Source organism: Peromyscus eremicus, chromosome 4 (genome assembly GCF_949786415.1).
Source record: "Peromyscus eremicus chromosome 4, PerEre_H2_v1, whole genome shotgun sequence".
Taxonomy (NCBI): Eukaryota; Metazoa; Chordata; class Mammalia; order Rodentia; family Cricetidae; genus Peromyscus; species Peromyscus eremicus.
The window spans coordinates 34030843-34054539 of record NC_081419.1 but is presented as its reverse complement, the minus strand read 5'-3'; the positions used below and the strand labels follow the sequence as shown (position 1 = coordinate 34054539).

The window sequence follows — 23697 nt, the reverse complement described above, 5'->3', positions numbered from 1 at the left end:
ATAGTGGGTGTGGTAACAAATTACTGGTTTCTGGTTATATACCAAAGAGAGCATCAAGTTAATTTCTAGATGGTCAGACTCAATTTGTCCAACCTTTGGACAGTGCAACACAATGTTTTCATCTACAAAATCAACACTTGATAACAATGAAGTCAGTTATCAAAAAAGTGTGGCTATCTAAAAATATTTTGAACAAGTTTAATTTTGGGGGGGCAAATCCTAGTTAATTTTGGCTGCAGGCAGTGTCATGCAGACAGCAAAACACAGGTAGGATAGGCTTAAAAAGTTTGAAAGAGAAAGAAGTCAAAAGTGACTACATATTTTACATATGTACTTATGTGTGTGCACGCATATACAAGCATTTGTGTGAATGCACATGTGTGGAGGTCAAAGGTCAATCATAGACATCATAACTTGATTTTAAGGACAATCTCTCATTGGCCTGGAGCTTGTCAATTAAGCAAATCTGGCTAGTCAAGAAACTCAAGGAATTCATGGGTCTTCACCTCCCTAATGTTAGCATTAAAAGCACATGCCACCACATATAGTGGTTATTTGCTCTTTTAAATATGGGTGCTTGGAATCAGTCTCAGGCCCTCATGCTGTGGGGCAGGGCAAGCACTTTGCCAGTTATGTGAATGATCCCTCAGTTCTCAACTTTCTAGTTTTGACTTGAGTATCTAGAAGGTGAAAATTGCATTTGTTCTTATGAGAAAAACCCAGAGAAATGTGTACACTGAAATAATTGAAAAAAATCTACTAGCCCAGATCAACTATGTGTGCAAGTGTGTGTGTGTGTGTGTGTGTGCGCGTGTGTGTGACAGACTCACTGTGATTCCAATCAAGGCTTTAATTTTCTTTACTAAGGGTAAACATTTTTGAAGACCTTAAATCTTTCTGATTTCGATGTGTATGATTCTGTCTCCCCACACACCTATTTTTTTTCTTTTTAGGCACTATGTGGCATGTATCCAAATCACGTGATGACTCTTTGAGAGTTCTTCTCATGTATTTCACTGTGACCATAAAAAATTTCATTTACATAAAATGCTACTGAAATGCTTCAAATTCAACTCCCATTAAGTAATTATATTCTTTTAAAATGTCACTGACCACTCTATGTGTTTTGGTTGCCATAAGTGGAACATACTACATAACTCTTGAGAGTCTACATTTTTCTCAGAAAAACACTATATAGGGAGATTTCATATTATTTGAGTCAGGACAAGAAGAAAATGTAGGAGAGAGTAAAAAATTGAATATGGGATTGATGTCAGGCTTCAGTTGACTTGAGTCATGATCAGATTAAGGTTGATTATCCCTTTAGTGCCATGGATTCCTGTTAGATATGATATGAACTATGTCTATCACAGGAATAAAAGCCCTGATGTTCAATATTTTGTCTAAAATTTTGGGAGTCTAATAAATACCTGAAGTTTTGGAGTAAAGGATACTTGAGCTTTAAGCAGCAAACCCAAAACATTTAGTTAGAATTTCTCACAATTCTAACAGAGTGAAGTCAAAGGGGAAGCCAGCTAGGAAAATAAATTAGGAAATTTTAGGTCTTGAGAAAAAGTTATCTTTTGCACTCTAAAGTTTTTTGTGTGTGTGTGAGAGAGAGAGAGAGACAGAGACAGAGAGACAGAGAGAGACAGAGACAAAGACAGAGACAGAGACATAGGAGACAAAGGCAGAGATAAAGATCAGAGATGGAGAGATAAAGGAGGTGTAGTTAGCCAATTAATGCTTTTTCTAGATCATTTAAAATAAAAGGTCAAAAGAACAGGTTTTCTGCTTCTGAAGAATCTTCTTCTATTTCTACTCCCCATACCTTTTCTCCAGCTGCTAGACACACAGATCAACAACTCTATGGCCACTTAAAATGGTATTAAATATAAGAATTTACTAATATCCCATCTCTGTTTTCTTTCTTGTTTTTCCTAACATCGGTTCATTCGCTGTGAACCAAGGGGTCTTAACATTGAAATAACACATGAAATTGTCCTAATTATGACTGAGCCATACTTGATGCCAAATCATGTCTAGTGGTTTAATTAATACCAATTTAATGAATTTTGTTTACTGGTGATCAATGTTAGATTTTATAGCATAGTAATAAATTATGATAGTGCCATACTTTTTTTTAAAATAAAATACAAAGTGCCAATGACATCACTGGCTGAACTAAAAGTAATTAATAATTGTTTAAAATTGAAATCTAAAAGGTCACCCTTCACCTACAGTTCTAGAGTGAAAGGCAAATGTACAGCTTCTTATATGGAGATAGAGAGGGCAGCTGGGGATTCAGATCCTGACACCACCTCTCAGAGCAAGACTGTCCTCAGGTTGAGTTGGAAGTGAAGATTTTTCTCCCAGCAATTCTTAGAGTTTATATTGTTCTTGTCATCCTTAATGTCTGACTCACTCTTTTCATCATTTGACTTAAATTTATTATTTAAATTGAATCAAGTATTTTATTTGGTATGATGATTTTATAATCTACAAATTTAGCAGCAAACTTAATGTTTTCCCTGGTCTAAACATTTTGTGTGATGAATTCAATGCCTATGAATGATTTCGTATTTGTCCCAATTGTTAGCATAGAAATTTACCATGGTTCCATGAAACTTTTGTAAAAAGAATGTTTTATAAAGCAATGATATTTCATAATTAATATATAGTATAAGGCATTACATGATCTCTCCTTCCATCATTATTACAACACAAAATAAACCAACCCTAAGTAACCCTGTGACAAGAGGGTAATGAAGACATTTTAAAAGCAAATGTAAGGTGTATTTTTTCCAAACAGTTCGAAGTTTTAATTACAGTTTCCTATTACTTATATTTTATGTGCTTCTTCAATCAGATACAAATTTTAGTAGGGAAATAAACATTCCTAAAAATGAATTATAAACAACTGTGTTTTAGAATACTAAAAGTATTTTTAAAACTTTTGATTCGGCAAAGTTAATATTTTCACCAAATGGAAACAATGGATAAACAAAAGTGTAGAGACTTTCATGTCTTCGGAGAAACGGTCTTCATGCCCCCAAGGTCATGTTCCTTAGCAGCCACTGTTGAGATCTGCTGCCACTGCAGTCCTGCATGGTAGGCACCATTTTGTCTTCTTCAGAAGGTTCATCAAGACATTGGTTACTGTTCACATGTCTCAAAGTGAGTCTCTGTAAAAGATAAACAACAATCAGTAACACACTAGCACATTAGATTAAAGCTGCTCTTCAAAAATATTCTATATCATTTTAATGTACAGTAACACAACATGTTTTTAAAAGGAACTATGCACAGGTGTCTCTAAGTTACATATACAATTTTGATGTAAAATTTTGTCATTTCCATTACACCACTATTTGAAGGTGGTTAAAGAAATTGGCTGATATTTATTACAGGTTGCTGAAAATTCAGAAATTTTTGTCAAAAGCTTATTTATGACCTTGGAAATTAGTTGATGGTGACAAATATTAGTGTTAGTCAGCAATAATTTAATAACACAGAAGTCAACCACACAACTCTTATCCAGATGAACAAAATGACTAGAGATGACCCTGTTAAGCACTACTAAGCTATAGTATCTTAGACTATAGTATCTTTGACATTAACTGTAGACCAGCAATTAGAATAGCCAGAGATGATCAATCTTACTTCATGGGATGCTTACCATATTTAAGAATCTACAAATTTATCAATATTAAATTGAAACCGAGCAATGATGATGTACTTTATTAACTTCGCAGTTCTAATAATTATTGCATGGTGTTTAGTTATCACAAAGATTTTCTTTCCATTTGCAATGAAATTCACTTTCTGGGACTTCATATTCCAGTATGTTTTAAAGCAACATGCTTTGAACCTATTAGTTATATATTATTTTGTTAATTTCATGGGCCATGTCCAGAAACACTGGAAAAGATCTCCAACTTAAAATGCTCTCACATATGTGAGGTGATTTGCAAGTAAGTCTTGAAAATTGTATCCTAAACACATGTTTTTATAAATTGCCAAAATTAAAAGTTGGGAAAGTCTTCTTTTTTATATTTTCTTACTCTTGATATTATGTTGGGGGCTATGTGTGGTAAACATCTAGAGAAACACCTATAACTCATCCTGTACTTCACTGCTGTAAGAAAAGATAGAATAGAGGACAGGCTGCTGGGAAAGATGTCGCTCTGACCACAAGCAGGAAATTAAAAGGCTAGGCGATTAAAAATGAAGGTGATGTCAAGATTGAGGCCTTTGTTGTCATTTTTTAATACAGAGTATCAAGCCATTTTTAGTAAAAAAAAAAAATGCAGAAAAAAAGAAATTGCCTAAGATAGCAAGAAGATGGCTGGTTTATTCTTAGGATGACAGGAAATTCAACAATTAGCCAGTTTGAAAATCAGATACAAAACTAAACAGAAACAATATTTTCCTTTAAAAAAGAAGTTGTAGGTAAGATCAACAGCAACAAAGAAAATCATCTCTTTCTCAAATTTGAGTGAGCTTATGTGTACATTCTCCTTCAAAAAAGCACCTACCATTGCATTCTTCTAATAGTTCCTTTTTTAAAAATAGAATTTTTGCATTTATTGAATAGGTTACCACACATTGACTTATACAATATACTGTTGTTACTTTATTGTAGTGTAATCACTTATCACAGTAGTTGAATCATTTGATCAATTACCTTTTGTCATATTGGAATAAAGAGTTTTAAAAAATTATATAGAAAAAGTTTTTTAATGATACAAATAATGTCAGTTCAGAATTTTCTAGTTAGTATTGTTCTTTCTAATCAATATATAAATATTCTCCTTAAAAAAACTTATTAGTAGCTAAAACCCACTTCCCCAAAGGTAACAAAATGAGCAACCAACAAATCTCTGCTAATGCAGCACACTAGAAAGCCAAACATTTCAAACTCAAGTATTCCTGAGTATAAATTCATTTCCTTCTTATATTAGCTAACTGCACTGGGGGAAGCCATTAAAATGATTCTGAAGACTAATCCTTCATCAGAAAATTCTGAGTTACATTTAACAAATGTTCATACTTCTCCTTCCACTTCTGCACAAACATTTGAACTACAGTCAATAAACTGTAGATCCTTAGAAACCAAGTGAAAATAAAACTGTTAACTATGTGTTGAGGCAACATGGCTTACGGTTAAAAAAAAAAAAAAAAAGAGAGAGAGACCTGTAAAATGCGCATGCGCATACCTGACAGGAAACATACTGTGGGCTTCCTAAGAACAGAAACTTGTAAGTTGGTTCCTGGGCACTGTCTCCATGGAGCTTTTACCAGAGCTATCATCTACTTTGAGAATTAGTTTACTCAGCATAGTGATTTCCTCACTTGCCAGAGGGAGATCTCAAAACCTTATGCCAGAAAGTGACCTTTGGAAAAGCTAGCTAGCTTTCAGAAGCTGCAAGAAGAGATGAGGGAACTGAAGCAGGCTCTCCTGCTGAGAGAATGCTTCTGCCTTAGCATTCAATGGTAGACTCATAAGGTTGAATGTTTACACCCCAACATTCTGTTGGGCATGCACACAGAACATTTGGAGGCTTAGAAAACAAACTCAGATATTACATATAAATTGTCTTGTGACAATTCCTCTTGATGCAAATGATCTTGGCTACTTCAAATTTCCATCTCTTCTCTGAGTTGTCCATCACTCAAATGCACTCTAATTCAAACCATACCTGTTCTGCCCTCTTATCCCCTTGCTTCTGTTCTTAGCTGTGCCACCAATAGTGAAGCTCAATTGTGTGCCCGTAGCTTTCCTGGCTTACTGGAACCAGAAAACAGCTGGAATCTCCCATGTGTTCCCACAGCCAGCGGCTAACAATGCAAAATCACTTATTTATTGGTTTAAAAAAACCTCTTAAATCCAAGAATTCAAAAATACTTTTATTTGTACTGTTTACAAAAAATATTCCACAGCCACTTATTGACTTCAACTAAATAGAAATTCATTTAATTATTTAATGAGAAAATAGTCACAAATTATGAAAGTGATAAGTAAAATGTATGCTTTTAAAGATTCCTATAATTAAATCACCTATCTAACCACAGAAGACATGTGTAGATAAGGCTTTTCCATGAGCTGTTCAAGATAACTTAATTTTTAATAAAGGATTTATTTAGTATCTCAGAATAAAGCAATGGTAATTTATAAAATATGTAAAGATGTGGTACACACAGAGTTGAACCATCTGAATAAAATGTAACAAATTTAAACAATTTCAAAGTTCCAAAATAAGTCATTTTTAGCCTATGTTATATTTAGTCATGTTTTCACCTTTGACACACAATCTATTTTGATATAGACATGGTTATTGTTGAGCTAAAACAAAATAAATATTTCACAATATATTTAACCCATTATATTCACAGACATGTAAATATATATATAAATATCTATATTTGAAATAAAAACTGGAAAATACAGTTTTGTTAAAGATGGACTAATTATTACTTAAAATATCCAAACTCCAAATTAATAAGTAGCTAAGAAGTAAAAGATAGAAAAATAACTCCACAGAATGTTTTATTAAAATTTCAGATTTTGATAACTAAAATTACTAAAGCAAATTTAAGAAGTCTGAATCACAAACCTCTACAAGCCATTAAAGAAAAAAATCATCAGTAAGATTTCCAAAAATATGTCTAAAAACTTCTGCTCTTGTATAGTTTCTTAGTAGCCATTTTTGCGAAGTGCTATCATTACAGGTCTCCACGGTAGGATGTTGGGAGCCATCCGCCACTTTGCTTATTGAGAGGCAGGACTGCGTGATTATGTGAACAAGAGTGTGGGTCTGTTTGACAAAGAAAATAATGAATAATGACAAATCAAGTACAAAGGTAGTAATAAATCAATCATCCCAGACAACATACAATTTCTCCTAGAAAAGGACAGGAGACACACGTCACAATAATTGCATCCATGAAGCAGTGAGTGGCAGCCTTTCAGATGGCTTTAACATCAGCTTTACTCAGTAGAAATAAAATGGAGTAAAAGACAGATTATTAAGGAGGGATTTGACATCAGATGATGAACCATTTCAGGCAAAAGTTATTTTTGATAGAATTTTGTTCTCATAGTTCTCACATTTTAGTGCCAACAGAGTTGTTTTAAGAGAGGTTATTCAAAATAATTGATCAACACACAGAGTTTACTCTTATATTAGTGTCCTCATATGTTTGCTTCCAGCCTGAGAGGATACCAAGGAAGACTCTTTGAGGTTATTTTGTTTTATGTTTTCATGGGCCTAAGCCAGACTTTTGAAGGAATCCACACATGCAATGACATACTCATTAGTTAGCATGGCAGAGAACATGAAGAGAAAGAGCAGGAAAAGATCAAATCCCCTGTGAAAGTAATAATTTCATCTGACTGTATCTTATTTCCAAATATAAGCTTAAGAAAGGTAGTAATATAGAATATAAATCATCCACTCCAGGGCCAGCCCAGAGAAATACTAAATAATGTTGTTGATCAAAATATTCTATAAAGCCAATGCCAAAAAATAAATTCTATTGAAATAAACTCCAATTTGTGGACAACATAATGGATGCAATCACTGGATTTACCTTTTCAAGGTTTACCTTTCAAGGTTTATCACTACATACAGAGAAATGGTATGTAATGATTTTCACAGTCAGAAAGGGTAGCATAAAGCATCATATCTTACCTATAAAATGATGCTTTCAGTGACACAATTTGACTAGCTTTCTTGACTAAATATAGCTGTATTTACTATCTACACTGCTTAAATTAGGCAACATCATCTACTGCTAATTGATTTTTCTTATTGCTCTGAACTTTGCTTAGAAAATGTCATATTAATACACAAAGCTCTCTTGTTAGGAATGATAAATTTCATGCATCATTACAAGGAACAAAATAAATTAGGACATATTTTTTACAAAGCTATAAATCAAGAGAAAATTTAAACTCTCAAGCCCATGTTCATATTCTTTTACTTTACAAACCACGTTATTTAGTTTTCTTTATTTAAAAGCAAAGGAAGATATATTTATTTTTTCAAATCTTCTGTCCACAAGAGACAATGATTATTAATTCTGTCACATGTCTGTCTGTGAGATTGAAGTCATCGAATTAAATATCCTCCTTTCATTTATATTGTGGGAATCCTTTGTAAATATTTTCATTAATTCTCTGAGCATTTCACATATGTCTTTTGTCAAATTTGCAATGAACACTTCATTATTAGGCTGTCACTGCAAATTGCTTTTTGGAGCAAGACCTGCAGGCTCCCATGAAGCTTACTGACAGATATCTTCTTCAATGGGATAATTTAAAATGTTGACAGCTAAGCAGAGTTATGTGAGTCTAAAGCTAATATTACCTATTGTGTATCATACAGCATCACTTAATCATTCTGTTCTAAAATGTAGGGCATTATGATTCACTGCTATGTACAGAATTCAAATCACAATAGCTAAAGATATATAAGACAAGTTTGTGATTTCTCTAATGACCTATTTGTATCTGATATGTCATGAAGTACTTAAAAATCTACTCTCCAAACTGCACAGTTTCTACTTACATCCAACTGAAATCAGGCTAGGAAAACAAAATTTGGTGATGAAATAAAAGCATAACACTTGTATTAAAAATACTATTAAAAAACCTGATATTTTGATGAACATATAAGGCTGGCTGCATAGCTGATTTCAAAAATGACTATAGATATCTCAGTTGGCATACTAAAAGTTTAAAATAAGAACAATAAATTCACATTCTTACATAGAAAGATAAATAAGACTGACCTTAGACTGTTGTACTACTTTAACTTATTAAGAAGTCATAGACTTCAAAACCTCATGACCAAACACTAAATAACAGTTTTCTGAAACTTAATCTCAAAATGTTTCTATTGAAAACATCTAGTGTGGTGTCTTAGGAATGCAAACTGCACATCCAAAAGACTACAAGAGTTCTAAAAATCAAATGTGAACAATCGAGAAGAGATATAAGTACAACACTAATCTATTGAAATTTCTATTAGCTGATTCTAGCAAGAAATCAAAGCTATGGGTCACTGGGAACATAGAAAGGTAATGCTAGTCTAGTGGGTACCACCTTCAAAAGGTAAATTGAGCTGTCGTTTGTTAGAAATTCTACACAGGAATGTGGGAGGGTTGTAATCTTAGGCCACTTACCTTGGAATTATATTCCCATTTACCTGCTTTCTGATAAGGGCAAATAAAAGAGGTTGGTTAAGAATGATTTAATATAAGCTTCTGTGTTTTCAGTAAGTTCAAGCAATGTGTTTACCTACTGCAATCATTTCCTATGGACAGAATGTATAACAAGTGTTTCCTCAGCCAACTTGCTCAGTCATGTGAAAAGCAACACTTATTTTTAGCATCATATTTTGCTCCCCCTCCTTTTTTTCTTTGTGGAATAGTGTTTGTTAAGCAGAAGTGCTTTGATCTAAAATTAGATTGTATCACTGTATGTAGCTTCCTGGATGTGCAAAAAAAAATATGATTAAGTACACATACTGCAGGAAAATGTAAATTTGGAATAGATTGGAGCACACTTGTGATGTTGAAACAGTATAAAAACAAATCCAAATAAAATAAAATGGATGAAATATGCACTTTCATAAAAAAATACTAAACTATCTAGTGATGTGAAATTTAGCATTTTCTCTTTGTTTGAACTTGCTGGAAACAGATATTCCATGGCTAATTTTATTGGTAATCTGTATAGACTGTATCCTGTGGTGCTGATAAAAAACAGTCATATTCTCACCAAATCAAACCAGTGATGCCAGCCATAAAAGAGTGCCAATAATATTCATGTTGTGTTGTTTAAGAAACATTGACTTATGCATATTCAGAAGTTTGTATTTATATGTCTGTGCATCTGTATCTCTCCATATGTAAAAGTAACAATCAATTATCTATTTGAAAGGGAGTGAAGGTGTTGGAATTTGGAGGAAGGAAACAGAAGTGGTTGGAGGAAAGAAAGGGAAGGGAAGAGTGAAGTAACCATATTTTAATTAAATATATTTTACAAACCAACTTAGGAGAGTCAGAAAGTACTGCAAATCTTTTAGCCAGAGAGGCACTTTTCATCAATGCATATTTAGCTTTATTCAATTAGAAGAGAAATTATATATTAATTACATTATGAAGACATTTAACTAAGGTTTCTAAGCCATTATGGTGATAGAGTAATTGCGTGGCCATTTGCCTTTTTAAACAGATCATATTTATTGCAGATGGGCTTTCTTATCATTAAGGAAAGGAGACATTCATATGTGAATACAATCTGATACTGCATGTGACTTAGCATTTGCTTGTATGTAACAGGGTCCCACTGTTTGCCCAGCTTATCAGATCATCATCACTGAGAGCATCTAATTATTTGTAGTATTTCAGTTACCTCAGGAGGCAAATTAGTATCGGAGAAACTGCCGGCTTTTAATGCCAGACACCTTGATACACACTGACTCGGCTTTATTTCAAACATAGAGACTATAACAATAACAGTTTTATAAAGTTGTGGCAAGAATGGTCTAAGCAAACAGGGAAATCACAGCCTTCCATTAACTTTCTTTCCTTCTTTTCTTTTGTTCTCCTAAGCAGATAACAAACCAAACCAGCGAGGGAGACTCCATGCTTTGAGGAGCGCGGTGTTCTGAATGTTCTACATGTTCGTTCCTATTGATGACTCTTTCTTTTCTCAGACTGAAAGGAGCGTGGCCGAGAAGGCGATGGAATATTTCAACACTTCACACTGTGAGATTCACAATTGGACTGGTAACTAGCTTTCTTTGAAAACTTTATTAGGACCTGAATCCTAGCTCTGCTCCTGGCACGGTAATCTTTGTGCTTCAGGTTTGTCCTGACAAAGCTCAAAGGAGAGGAGTTTAAGGTTCGTTTCAGCTCTGTAATTTTGTGAACTCCTCCAGTTTTTATTCTGACTCAAAACTGCACCACCTCAGAGGTTTCTCAAAGAAGAAAAATTTTACCCTTGCTAGCAAATGACAAAGAACTGAATTATAGAGGTAGCAAGCAGCACTTTCTACCTTCCACTATTGGAACCTGAGAACAGAGCCACTGAACAAGGACTTCTTCACACCTCGGCATCTCTCATCCTTTTTTCTCTCCCCTTCCCTTGGGTCCCCTGAAGGCCTTGCATTTTCCAAAGTACTTTTCTGTCCTCTCCTAAGTTTGCATTGGTTTGCAGCAATCTATAAAAGAAGGCTCGAGAGATGGCTCAGCAGTTAAGAGGATTGGCGGCTCTTGCAGGGGGACCATATTCAATTCCCAGCACCCATATAGCAGCTCACAACTGTTTGTAACTCCAGTCCCAGGAGATCTGTGACTCTCTTCTGGCCTCCATATGCACTGCATACACAGACTGCATTCAGGTAAACATTCATACACATAAAATCAAAATAAGTAATCCTCCCAAAAATAAAGAAGCTATTTATCACTGTCTAGAGACTAGATCAAACTGTAATGTGCATATCAAAGACCTGGGAATAAATAAACAAAACAAAACAGAAACTTGGATTTCATGTGTTAAAGCATCATGTCTCAGATTCAAGATTTCAAGTCCCAGGAGAATTGCAAGCTCAAGATTCACTGCTTATAGCAGCTATCAGAATATGTTGTGGGAAGAAAGGTCCTTAAATGTAACACTTAGAGGTAAAGGAAGTCATCAAAAGTATTTCAAGTTCATAAACACTTTATACCCTTTTTAGTTACTACAAAACATAATCTGGAGGCAGAGATCCATGACTAGGCCCCAGGTGGATCTCTGGGAGTCCAATTAGCGAGAATGAGGAGGGTTTATATGAGAGAGAATTGTTGAGACCAAGGTCAGATAAAGCACAGAGACAAATAGCCAAACAAACGGAAACACATGAAATATGAACCAATGGCTGAGGGGTCACCAACTGGATCAGGCCCTATGAGTGGGTGAGACAGTTGATTGGCCTGATCTGTTTGGGAGGCATCCAGGCAGTGGGACCGGGTCCTGTGCTCATTGCATGAGTTGGCTGTTTGAAACCTGGGGCCTATGCAGGGTCCCTTGGCTCAGCATGGGAGGAGGGGACTGGACCTACCTGGACTGAGTCCACCAGGTTGATCTCAGTCTGTGGGGAAGGCTTTGCCCTGGAGGAGATTGGAATGGGGGGCGGGCTGGGGGGAAGGTGAGGGGGGCGGGAGGGGGGAGAACAAGGGAATCTGTGGCTGATATGTAGAACTGAATTGTATTGCAAAATAAAAATTAAAAAAAAAAAAAAAAAAAAAAAAAAAAAAAAACATAATCAAAATTCAAAAGTAATTTTAAAAGGGCCGAACATGGTAATATGCTATTCTTTCCTTCTCATAGGGTTTTTCTGCATCCACATACATACTTACTTTTAATTATTATTCACTATTGTGTGTATGAAAGGGTAACATGAATCTTAAAAGATCTTATTAACAAAAACAAACCCTGAGCCAGGTATTGGGGTAAATGCTGAAAGGTTAGAGAAACAGAACGAGTCAAAGCCAACCTCACCTCACCAATTCCTCAGCTGATCTTGTTTCCTCAGACTGAAAGCCTCTGTGTCCTCATCTGAATGGGTCTCAGCTGAACTGCTGATAGAAGCCTAAAAGCTTAACAAGTCTCTAAAAAGCCTCTAGTTTCAGGTCCTCATGCCTTATATACATTTCTGCTTCCTGCCATCACTTCCTGGGATTAAAGGTGTGTGTCACCATGCCTAGCTGTTTCCAGTGTGGCTTTGAACTCACAGAGATCCAGATGGATCTTTGCCTCAGGAATGCTAGGATTAAAGGCATGTGTGCCATCATTTTCTGGCCTCCATATCTGTCTAGCAGCTGTTCTGTTCTCTGACCCCAGATAAGTTTATCAGGGTGTACAACATATTGGGGGACACAATATCACCACATGAGAGAGAGATGTGAGAGAGTGAAAGTCAGAGAGAGAGAGACAGAGAGAGAGAGAGAGAGAGAGAGAGAGAGAGAGTACTCACACACACATCTAAGTGCCCATGAAATGTATGTGAGTCATGTGTTCCATGACACATGTGTAGAGGTCTCAGGACAACCTTACGGGGTCAGAATGGACCTTCTCGGTTCAACTTCCTGTCAGTTCCAACATTTAAACTACAGTCCCCAGGCCTGTGCATTAACCATCTTTACCTGTTGAACCATCTCTAATTGAGAAGAAGTGCTGTGGGATGTTCTGTATGGCAAATGTGTTGCTCTGATTGGTCAATAAATAAAATACTGATTGGCCAGTGGCTAGGCAGGAAATATAGGCAGGGCAAGGAGAAGAATAAAGCTGGGAAGTGGAAGGCTGAGTCAGAGACACTGCCAGCCGCCACGATGACAAACAGCATGTGAAGATGCTGGTAAGCCACGAGCCACGTGGCAAGATATAGATTTATAGAAATGGATTAATTTAAGCTATAAGAACAGTTAGCAAGAAGCCTGCCACGGCCATACAGTTTGTAACCAGTATAAGTCTCTGTGTTTACTTGGTCAAGTCTGAGCGGCTGTGGGACTGGCAGGTGAGAGAGATTTGTCCTGACTGTGGGCCAGGCAGGAAAACTCTAGCTACACAGAAGGGTTATTATGCAAGTGGAACTTCAAATTTAGCTTCTAACGCATAAACATAGGAGTAAATGAAATGATGACACGTTTTTGATATGAGATTATTTGTTTTCAATAAAAATTCCTAAAATGGATGGCAGATTATAAGTACTTTAGGACTACCCCAAAAACCTAATATGTCTCAAAATTTATAGTTTTATGAAATATTACAGAAGAAAAAAATTATGAGAGGAAATATGCAAAAAATTTGACTAGCTGTAAAGCTATGGTTTTTCATTTTCCTTTAAATATTACTTAGTATTCAATATAAATATTACTGATAGTAAAAAAACAAGCTATAAATGTAATTATTGACAATATTATCACAGTGGAGGAATTTTACTTGTGACTATGGAAGGTATTGTTTAGCCAAGGGCTTCAGAAAACTTTAAAGATTGGAGTGTTATACTGGACAACACAGCTTTATATTATAAAATATATAATTCTTCATTCTTAATATGCATGTACTGTATTTTACAGCTTTTAACAAAAACCTAATAAATTTGTATGATTTGGGAAGAATTAAGTATCAACAACATAATGTTTTATTTAAAAATAAATATTATTCACAGAACTCTATTTTATCTGGTTTTTTTTTCCTCATAGAAGAGATAAAATTGCACTAAGGACAGGTCCTGATTCCACTGCCTGGGGGCCCCCTAAACATTTCAAGCTAAACATCTATCTCGATTATCCAGAAGACCTAGTCCAGTACCATGGGGTATTGGTCCACAGTTCATGTGTTCCCACTAGTTTGGTTATTGTCTCTGTACATTTTCCAATCATCATCTTGATGTCCCTTGCTCATAGAATCCCTCCTCTCACAGATTGGACGTCTGGAGCTCTGCCTGGGACCCGGCTGTGGATCTCTGCATCTGCATATATCAGTCACTGGATGAGGGTTCTATGATGACAGTGTATTCAGCCAACTGATCACCAGAGTAGGCCAGCTCAGGCACCCTGTCGACTATTGCCAGGCACTCTCGACTATTGCCAGTAGTCTATGGTGGAGACATCTTTGTGGATTCCTGGAAATCTCCCTAGCACTCTGCTTCTTCCTATTCCCATGGTGTCTTCATTTATCATGGTGTCTCTTTCCTTGCTCTCCCACTCTGTTCCCATTCCAGCTGGGATCTCCCACTCCCCTAAGCTCTCATTCCCCATCCCTTGACCTCCATTAACCCCGTCACCCTCAGTTTGCTCATGTAGCTCTCATCCATTTCTCCATCACTGGGTGATCCATGTGTCCTTCCTAGGGTCCTCCTTACTAGCTAGCCTCCCTGGAGCTGTGGTTTGCAGTCTGGTTATCCTTTGCTTTATATTTATTATCCACTTATGAGTGAGTACATACCATGTTTGTCCTTCTGAATCTTGCTATTACAAATAGTGCTGCTATGAACAAAGTTGAGCAATTGTCCTTGTGGTATGATTGAGCATTCCTTGGGTATATGCCCAAGAGTGGTATAGCTGGGTCTTGAGGAAGATTGATTCCCAATTTTCTGAGAAACCGCCATACTGATTTCTAAAGTGGCTGTACCAGTTTGTATTCCCACCAACAGTGGAGGAGTGTTCCCCTTGCTCCACATCTTCTCCAACATAAGCTGTCTTCAGTGTTTTTTGACCTTAGCCATTCTGACAGGTATAAGATGGTATCTCAGAGTCGTTTTGATTTGCATTGCCCTGATGACTAAGAATGTTGAGCAATTCCTTTAATGTCTTTCAGCCATTTGAGATTCTTCTGTTGAGAATTCCCAAGTGCATGAGCCAGCGTTTTAGAGCCTAGTGCCTATGGTGAGACACTTTGTGCAGCCTTGGTGCACAGAGGAGGGGCCTGGACCTGCCTCAACTGAATATACCAGGCTCTGCTGACTCCCTATGGGAGACCTTGCCTTGGAGGAGGTGGGAATGGGGAGTGGTTTGGAGGGAAAGGTTGGTGGGTGGGAGGACAGGGGAATTTGTGGTTGGTATGTAAAATGAATAGAAAATCTCTTAGTAAAATAAAATCCCAGCACTCGGGAGGCAGAGGCAGGCAGATCTCTGTGAGTTCGAGGCCAGCCTGGTCTACAGAGCAAGATCCAGGTAAGGTGCAAAGCTTACACAGAGAAACCCTGTCTCGAAAAACCAAAAAAAAAAAAAAAAAAAAAAAAAAAAAAAAAAAAAAAAAAGGAAGAAGAGGAAAAAGATCCAGATTTCATATTTGTATTTAGTAGAGAGATGGTTGTCAGGGAACTTAAAATAAAGCGTGGTGATAACAGACAGTTATTACTATTCTAATAGTTCAAGTTCAGGAAAACAAAATGGTGGCCAAATAAAGAAGGAAAGATGTCAGCAGAGAGCACAATAATGCAATGTAGGAGGAGTCAAGGTGTTTGTCTTTATTTCACAGAAAATATTTGGTGTCCTCAGAGCCTGGCAATACGCAAAATGTAGGCCTCAAATTATCCTTGCACACACATTTCTAATCTTGCAAGAACTGATGTTTTTTTTTTTTTTTCTATTTTCATATCACTCCACAGAGCAGTGGAGTTTAAAATGGTACTTAAAATATGTTTTAAAATAAGATCTTGTTACAGTTACGGTACCAGAGATGCTGAAAAATATTAGGCTTTCGTGAAATGCTGCACCTATAGAATGTGTTTACCTCTAGTATGTTTTTATCTCCTAAGAATAAAGTTGAGTTTTTCTGGTGAATGTATCCATTGCTATTTACTGTTGTCTAACATGTAACCCAATGACCAATTCATCCTCCTAAGAAAAGAGATTTGACAGAAAGAAAAGTCTTTTCGAGACTCAGTCTTCGGAAGAGAATGTATTTCTTTTTTATTAGCTCCATCTGATGGCTGAACTAATTTTTGCACCTGGCCTAAATAAATCCTCAGTATGTTTTATTTGTTTTCATTACCCTGCTCTCCGACATAAGGGTATGACACGCTGTGAAGGGACTACTCGGCTAACTCTATTCCTGACTAGTACATTCGATTCTACCAGAAATCCACTACAGAAAACAGAAATAGATTCCTTGTAATATTCTTTTCAAGAAAAAAATACATCTTGGTACTCTCATCAGATCTTTAAAATGTTAGACTGAGAATTATAAACATCAAATATTATAATGGAACAGATTTTAAAAATACAAACATATTTCAGTATTTTCCTGTATTTACACATACATCTCATGGAAGCACGTCTTCCTGGATTTACATTGGAAATATATAGGAAGATAAAAAAAAATTTACCACATAATATGATTTTACAGCAATGGACTAGTTTGACAAAATCCAGTTTATATGATGTCACCCTAATGTTATCTAAATATGATTAAGCATGCTAAAAATACATTTCTACTTTGGCTTTGTTTTGGGAGAAAATAACCGAACTTAAGTATTTAGTGATAAGTAAGTCATAGAAAACATCATACCTCAGCATCATATTCCCACAGCTGATTTCCTCTCATATGGTGGCATTTTAACATGATTACAGGTCCATTGAGTCTTGAAACATCCAGGCACAAGTCATCAGTTCTTATTTCTTTGTCAGCAGTATAAGAAAACACCTGAAAATAGACAATTTAGCTAATAAAATAATATCAGGTTTATAAAACACACTGTTTAGCAAAGCTGTCTGTGGACATTTTCATATCCTATCCACATGGTTCAAAATCCTCTCTGTTGATTTTGGGAAAGCTGCATCATCTTGCTGTTACTTTGTCCGACAGCAAAATATGAGAATGCCATCTCCAATAGAAGACTGCAGTGAAGCTTTGTTTTAACATATGACATCAGTAAATGCTTATGAGCTGGCCTTGTATTTCCTATGTGGTACATGCTCAACAGAGCACACACATGTCAATACTGGTTTGCAGACAGAAGAGCTCCACAGAGGACTGTCCTCCTTCCTTTCACAACAATTCTCTAAATCTAGACAGTCATTTTGTTAGACGTTTAAGTACCTTTTATAAATTTTATTAATGTTGTCAGAAGGTTTATAAGTATAGGATGATTATCTTTTCAAAGCCTCAACAACCATAGCCTTACATTCTACTATAGTTCTCATTCTATGATTTTGGCTAATCTTGACAACACTAATTTTTTTCAAAATACCCAGGAAATGCCAAGGCAGATCATTGACTCACTGGGAATTCAAATTGAAACTATAAATTTTATGATTTTTGTATTAGTGTTAATAACTTATTTATAACATTAACTATTAAGGTTTCATGAGGGGTATTATAAGCATAATTGTAAAATTAGCTTTCTTCTTTTGGCTGTGACCAGCAAAGTTTAGTATTCTATGGGTTCTTCTTTTTAATCTGAATATTAGAGGGAGTACAATTAAAAAGATCATCTCTAAGGTTTGGGTTTTCGCAAGAATTCTGAGAAAATCAGCTCTGTAAGAACTGAAATAAGCTGGAGCCCTAAACTACAGGCTGAACTACAGTCTTACAAACTACAGGCTGAACTACAGTCTTACAAACTACAGGCTGAACTACAGTCTTAGAAACTACAGGCTCAACTACAGTCTTAGAAACTACAGGCTCAACTACAGTCTTAGAAACTACAGGCTCAACTACAGTCTTACAAACTACAGGTTGAACTACAGTCTTAGAAACTACAGGCTGAACTAAAATCTTAGAAACTACAGGCTGAACTACAGTCTTACAAACTACAGGCTGCACTACAGTCTTAGTAAGACTGCATAGCTGGTGGGTGTAGCTCAGTGGTTGAGCTCTTGACTAACATGTGAGGCTTAAGCTCAACCCCTAGTACCTACAAAAATATTGACAATAATTAAGGTGAGATGACATTGTTAATATTTTATACGGGGAGATGAGAGGTTTGGGAAGGCTTAACTAAAACTGAGGATTGATGTGTGATATTTTGTGTTTTGACAAATAAAGCTTGCCTGGAGATCAAAGGGTGATTAGAAGCTATTAGAGGCTAGACAGTAGTGGCACACACCTTTAATCCCAGCACTTGGGAAGAGGACGCAGGAAGATCAGGAGTTCAAGGTCACCCTGGGCTACATGAGATTGATCGAGTATAAAAGAAAAAGAGAGTCAAGTGGGGGTGATAGGGGACTTTGATCCCAGCACATGGGAGGCTCAACCCTTTGATCTCAGCATGTAGGAGGATCAAGCCTTTGATCCCAGCACTTGGGGGTGGAGACAGGAATATAAGGTGGATAGAGACAAGATCTAGGCCCATTCAGTCTGAGGATTTGTAGAGATAGGCCAATCTATTCCTTCTGAGATTTTGTAGAGTAAGAAGTCTCTGGTGGCTGGCTGCTCTGCTGCTCTGATCTATCAGCTTTCATGCTTCCATCTGACATCAGGTTTTTATTGTGAAGACTAATTAGGATTGCATTTCAGACTTAGAGAAATCTCTTACAGAAACCCATTAATTTTTAAGAATTAAAGTGAATTAATTAGAATTGCATTGGTAGATAATTCTGCTCCTTGAAACCATGTGCAATTTTTAATTGCACATTTAATAATTCTGCTCCTTGAAACCATGTGCAATTAAACAAGACCAGCAACAGGCATGGGCTATCTCCCTATGAGCTGCTGGTCAGAAAAGCCTCAGAGAAATCCACAATATTGGATATTGTAGTTGCTTTTGGTCGCCCATCAGAACTTTATGATAAGACCCTATTGCTGATGATGCTCCATAGTTTGGTTTAAAACAGACAAATCAAGCTAGAACCCAGCCAGAAACTTCCCTCCTGCAGGCTAGCATTAATAGTTCTGGAGGGTAGGGTAACACGAAGGATGCTGGACTTACTCTGCAATGGAACCTGTACTCTATTATATTGGTCAACCAGGCAGGATTGCCCATTTGCACAATAGTCTCATGATTGTTGTGGAATAACTAATCCTTTTCTTTGGGGATTTAAGGTGCACTTTACAGGTAGAGTCAAATCTGGCCAAAATCTCTCAGAAAGTCATAGGTCCTAAGGAGAAACTCATTACTGGTTTAGCAAATGGACATGTTGTAAAACTGTTTTCTAAATATTTACGTTTCTACCCATAGATTATGTTCTCATCCTTACCCAGAAAAGCTTCTTGCTGCAGTGGGCATCATTTAATAAAGATGCTCATAACCAATAAATGATCAGAGAATACATGACTAGTCTATGCTCAGACCTAGAAAAAGACATCTATAGCCTGTACCTTCCACCCAAATATTCAGGGAACAGCATGGACAAGGAAACAAAAAAGAATGTAATGCTCAGAGTATGAGTAGATGATGTGAATACTGTAATACTGATGTGAAATGGTTATTGCATTTATGAACTCAAAGTAGCTATGGTTACCTACACAAATCCTGCACACAATAAAGCACATCAATTTTTCATAATGATTGGGGTGAGGACAAATGAGACCCCTACCTATTTGTAGTTAATGGTGACTGAAGGAGGCTTATTTTTTTCATTGCTATACCCACTGGTAAATTGTCCTTGATGTATTAATAACTTCACAATCATGCATATGCAAATGATTCTTATTTAAACTATTTTCATTTATTAATCTAAATTAAAGTAAATTTAATAATAATAAAAAAAACTAAGTAAAATATGGAGATATGTTGGGAAAAACAACAGTTCCAGAGGACTATGAGGTGAGGTAGATAGGAGAGATGAATATGGGGATAATATAATCAAAATAGTCTTATATACATGTGCAAAATTGTCAAAAGATAATTTAAAATTATTAAAAAGTGGAAACAGCTGCCATACATAACTAAAAAACTGCCTAGAGTGTGGGAAACATTTCAATGTTGATGATAAATCTAAAACCTTCTTACATCCACCACTTGAAACAAAAATTCTTCATAGAGATTATACATTATATTTAGAAATATAAATACTTGATAAGTATGTGATGTTAATTGAATTTTGTGTATCATACATTTTATGTACAAAATTCAGAAATAAATTTCAATCTTTCTTACTTTTTCATGTTCATACTGTTTATGAAAGAGCAGTAAGTAGCCAAAACAAGAGGAAAAAAGTTAACCTAGAAAAGTATTTTATCCTCAGAAAACAATACCTGGAAAATTCATTAATGAAGTTATTCAAATAACTGGATCTGGTTGTGAATCTACAGGAAATAAAGTGTTGGAGAAATGTATTTTACTCATCACAGCACTAGGTCAATATTATAAATATTCTGAAATACTGACATTTCTTTGCTTCAGTGCTACTGTAAAAGAAGTTCCTAAAACTCAGGGGAGAAGGAGCCAGAGAGATCAGTAGGACAGAAGCACTATAAAGGGGAAAAAAGAGAAAATGGGAACACTGTAGCTGGGGGAAGGGAGTGTAATACAGAAGAAATAGGAAGGAAAATTAACTAGCACCAAGGACGTTTGAAAAATGTAGGGAAGCATATTATTTAATAAACATTACTTAGATGCACACACACACACACACACACACACACACACACACACACACACACAGTTATACCACATATAGTAAAATGTCTCCCTTCAAGAGCCATAGAATATCTAACAAAAATCCCAGAGTCAGGCATCAGAAACTTCCCTTCATGTTGTTGGTCAGATTCTCAAAACAATATAAACTATGACTATTCCCTTTGGTTGCTTCCCAGAACTTGAGGTAAGAACTTAATATTAGTCAGGGTTCTCTAAAGTAGTGGTTCTCAACCTTCCTAACACTGTGGCCCTTTAATACAGTTCCTCATATTGTAGTGATCCCCAACCATAAAATTATTTTTGTTGCTACTTTACAACTGTAATTTTGCTCCTGTTTTGAATTGTAATGTAAATATGTGTATTTTCCTGTAGTCTTAGGTGACCCCTGTGAAATGGTCACTGGATACCAAAGGGGTCATGAACCACAGGTTGGGAACTGCTGTTCTAGAAGAACAGAAGTGATAGAACAAACTTATATTTATATAATCTATATCCATACTTCTCTGTCCATATATATATTAGCATAAAAATAGTTCATAGACATGTCACTGGTTGGTCACTCTGGGGAATGGTGCCATATATGGGGCTCAGTGTTGGTCTATGCTGTTGGCTGATGTGGCACCTAGCAGAAGCTGTACCCAAGTCATCCTTAGTGAGGGGCAGCCCATGTTGTTGAGCCCATAATAATCGTCATCTCTGCCACCGTGATCATTTTGTTTGTCCGCCCATTGGACAATGACAGGAATGGCTGGGGAAAGAGGCTGACTGTCCACAGAATGGGTCACCCTATCTACTTGATTATTGAACTGTTTTTCTGCTGAAGTCACTTTTTAATGAGCATTTGCATGGGGCACAAGTATTTTCACACCCTTTTCCCATTTGAAGACACCTATTCACATAGTTCTTCCCCAGATGTCTTTCTCGCCAATTTTCCAATCATGCTCTTTCCATGTTCCTGACCATCGGTCCATTTTGTTAACTACATCCCATGAATCAATGAACAGTAGTACATCTGGCCATTTTCTTTCCAAACAAAATGTATTATCAAATGTACTACCTAAAGTTCTGCCCAGTGTGAAGATTTCCCTTCAGTGGTGTCTTTCAGAGTTGTCCCAGAAAGAGATGTAATGCTGTAGCTATCCACTTCTGTATGATGCCTGCATAACATGCAGAAACATCAGTAAACCAGGCCGAAGTCTTCTCTTTCTCTGTCAACCAGTCATAGAACACATCCCATCAGGATATCGGTGCATGATTGGGAGTAGATGGCATTGTATTGAGAGACTTTTTTATGTAACTGGTTTGTGACTTCAGGACTTGCTCAGGCCCAGTCATGCATGTATCACTTCTAACTGAAAACAGATTGCTGCTGTGCACATCCTACTTTATGGCTTGATGAGCAAGATAACATCCAGCCCATGCTGGTCAGCACAGGTCACATGGTAACTTGGTAGCCTATTGTCAAACGTTCAGTTTCTACTACAGCCCAGTAGCAGGACAAGAGCTGTCTTTCAAAGGGATAATAGTTGTCTGAAGATGATATTCTACCAAATTCTGAGTAGTCATTCCTAAATATTTGTATATATGAGCAATGTTAAACAGACTCAGTAGGTTTTGAATGTGAGTGCACATTTATGTACATATATATTTAACAATAACAATTGTGGAAGAGGTCATAAATTTGAGAGGTTTCAAGAGCAATATCACAGGAGTTAGAGGAAGGAGACAGAGGGGTAGAAATGAGGAAAATATACGGTATTCGTTTATGAAAATTTCAAAAATTAAAGTTAAAGCAATATTAATTTGTTTTATACCTGATAAGTAATCTCATTTTCACCTTCAATTATTTTAGAATTTTTAACTCTTTATAGTAAAAGCATTAGCTTATTGGTCTTACATATCTTTATTTTTTTTTAATTTGGAGATGATTAGATTCTCCTTCATATCTATCTTCCATTGTTCCATACCTGTTTCCCTGATGTAATAGACCCAGGAAACTTACTTTGGGTGTAAGGAAGCAAAGATGTAAAATAGCTGCCAGAGTCATGCAACAACACAGCATGCATTCAACAACTAGTATGTAGTCCTGCCCCAGTCTTGGAGCAATTTCTCAGGTTGCAGATGTGGATGTAGATTCCTACTTTGATAATCTACCTGTAATGCGAGGTTTTCCATTGTTTTTTCCATGCCTATGCCATGACTTCTGCTCAAATATCTAAAGGGGAACTGTTCATTTCTGATAGGAGACTTTCCTGACACCTTCACTTTCTATACTTCAAACCTGCTTAGGGCTTCTGGGACAACCTTGAGTCTACTGTTGGATTTCCTAGGAAACCACTGTCCCGTGTGACTATTGACTGCGGGGTGTCTTAAGATTCCATAGTTGTTTTCAGTTGCTATTTGGAATTTCTAGTTCTGGGCCTGGACAATTTGTTCCTCCACTACTGTAGCTGAAACCTTTATATGTTGAACCATATTGTAAGAGACATTATCTCCAACCTACACAACAACAAAACTCTTTAACTTTCCCTAAAACACATGATAGTGACTGAAATAGATTTCCTTTATTAGTGAAGTTTTATAATACATTTTACACACACATACAAAAGGAAAC

The 23697-nt window shown here is 36.3% G+C and overlaps 1 protein-coding gene across 1 annotated transcript in view; it reads right to left on the bottom strand.

The window, feature by feature from the left end:
• Positions 1 to 3044: 3044 nt before the first annotated feature.
• Positions 3045 to 23697, bottom strand: part of Galnt13 (polypeptide N-acetylgalactosaminyltransferase 13) — a 516359-nt gene continuing 495706 nt past the window's right edge. The window contains exons 10-11 of the mRNA XM_059258836.1: positions 17069 to 17203; positions 3045 to 3185 (exon numbers count right to left, since the gene is read on the bottom strand). Coding sequence (XP_059114819.1) covers positions 3045 to 3185; positions 17069 to 17203 — 276 coding nt within the window. The remainder of the gene's footprint in view (positions 3186 to 17068; positions 17204 to 23697) is intronic.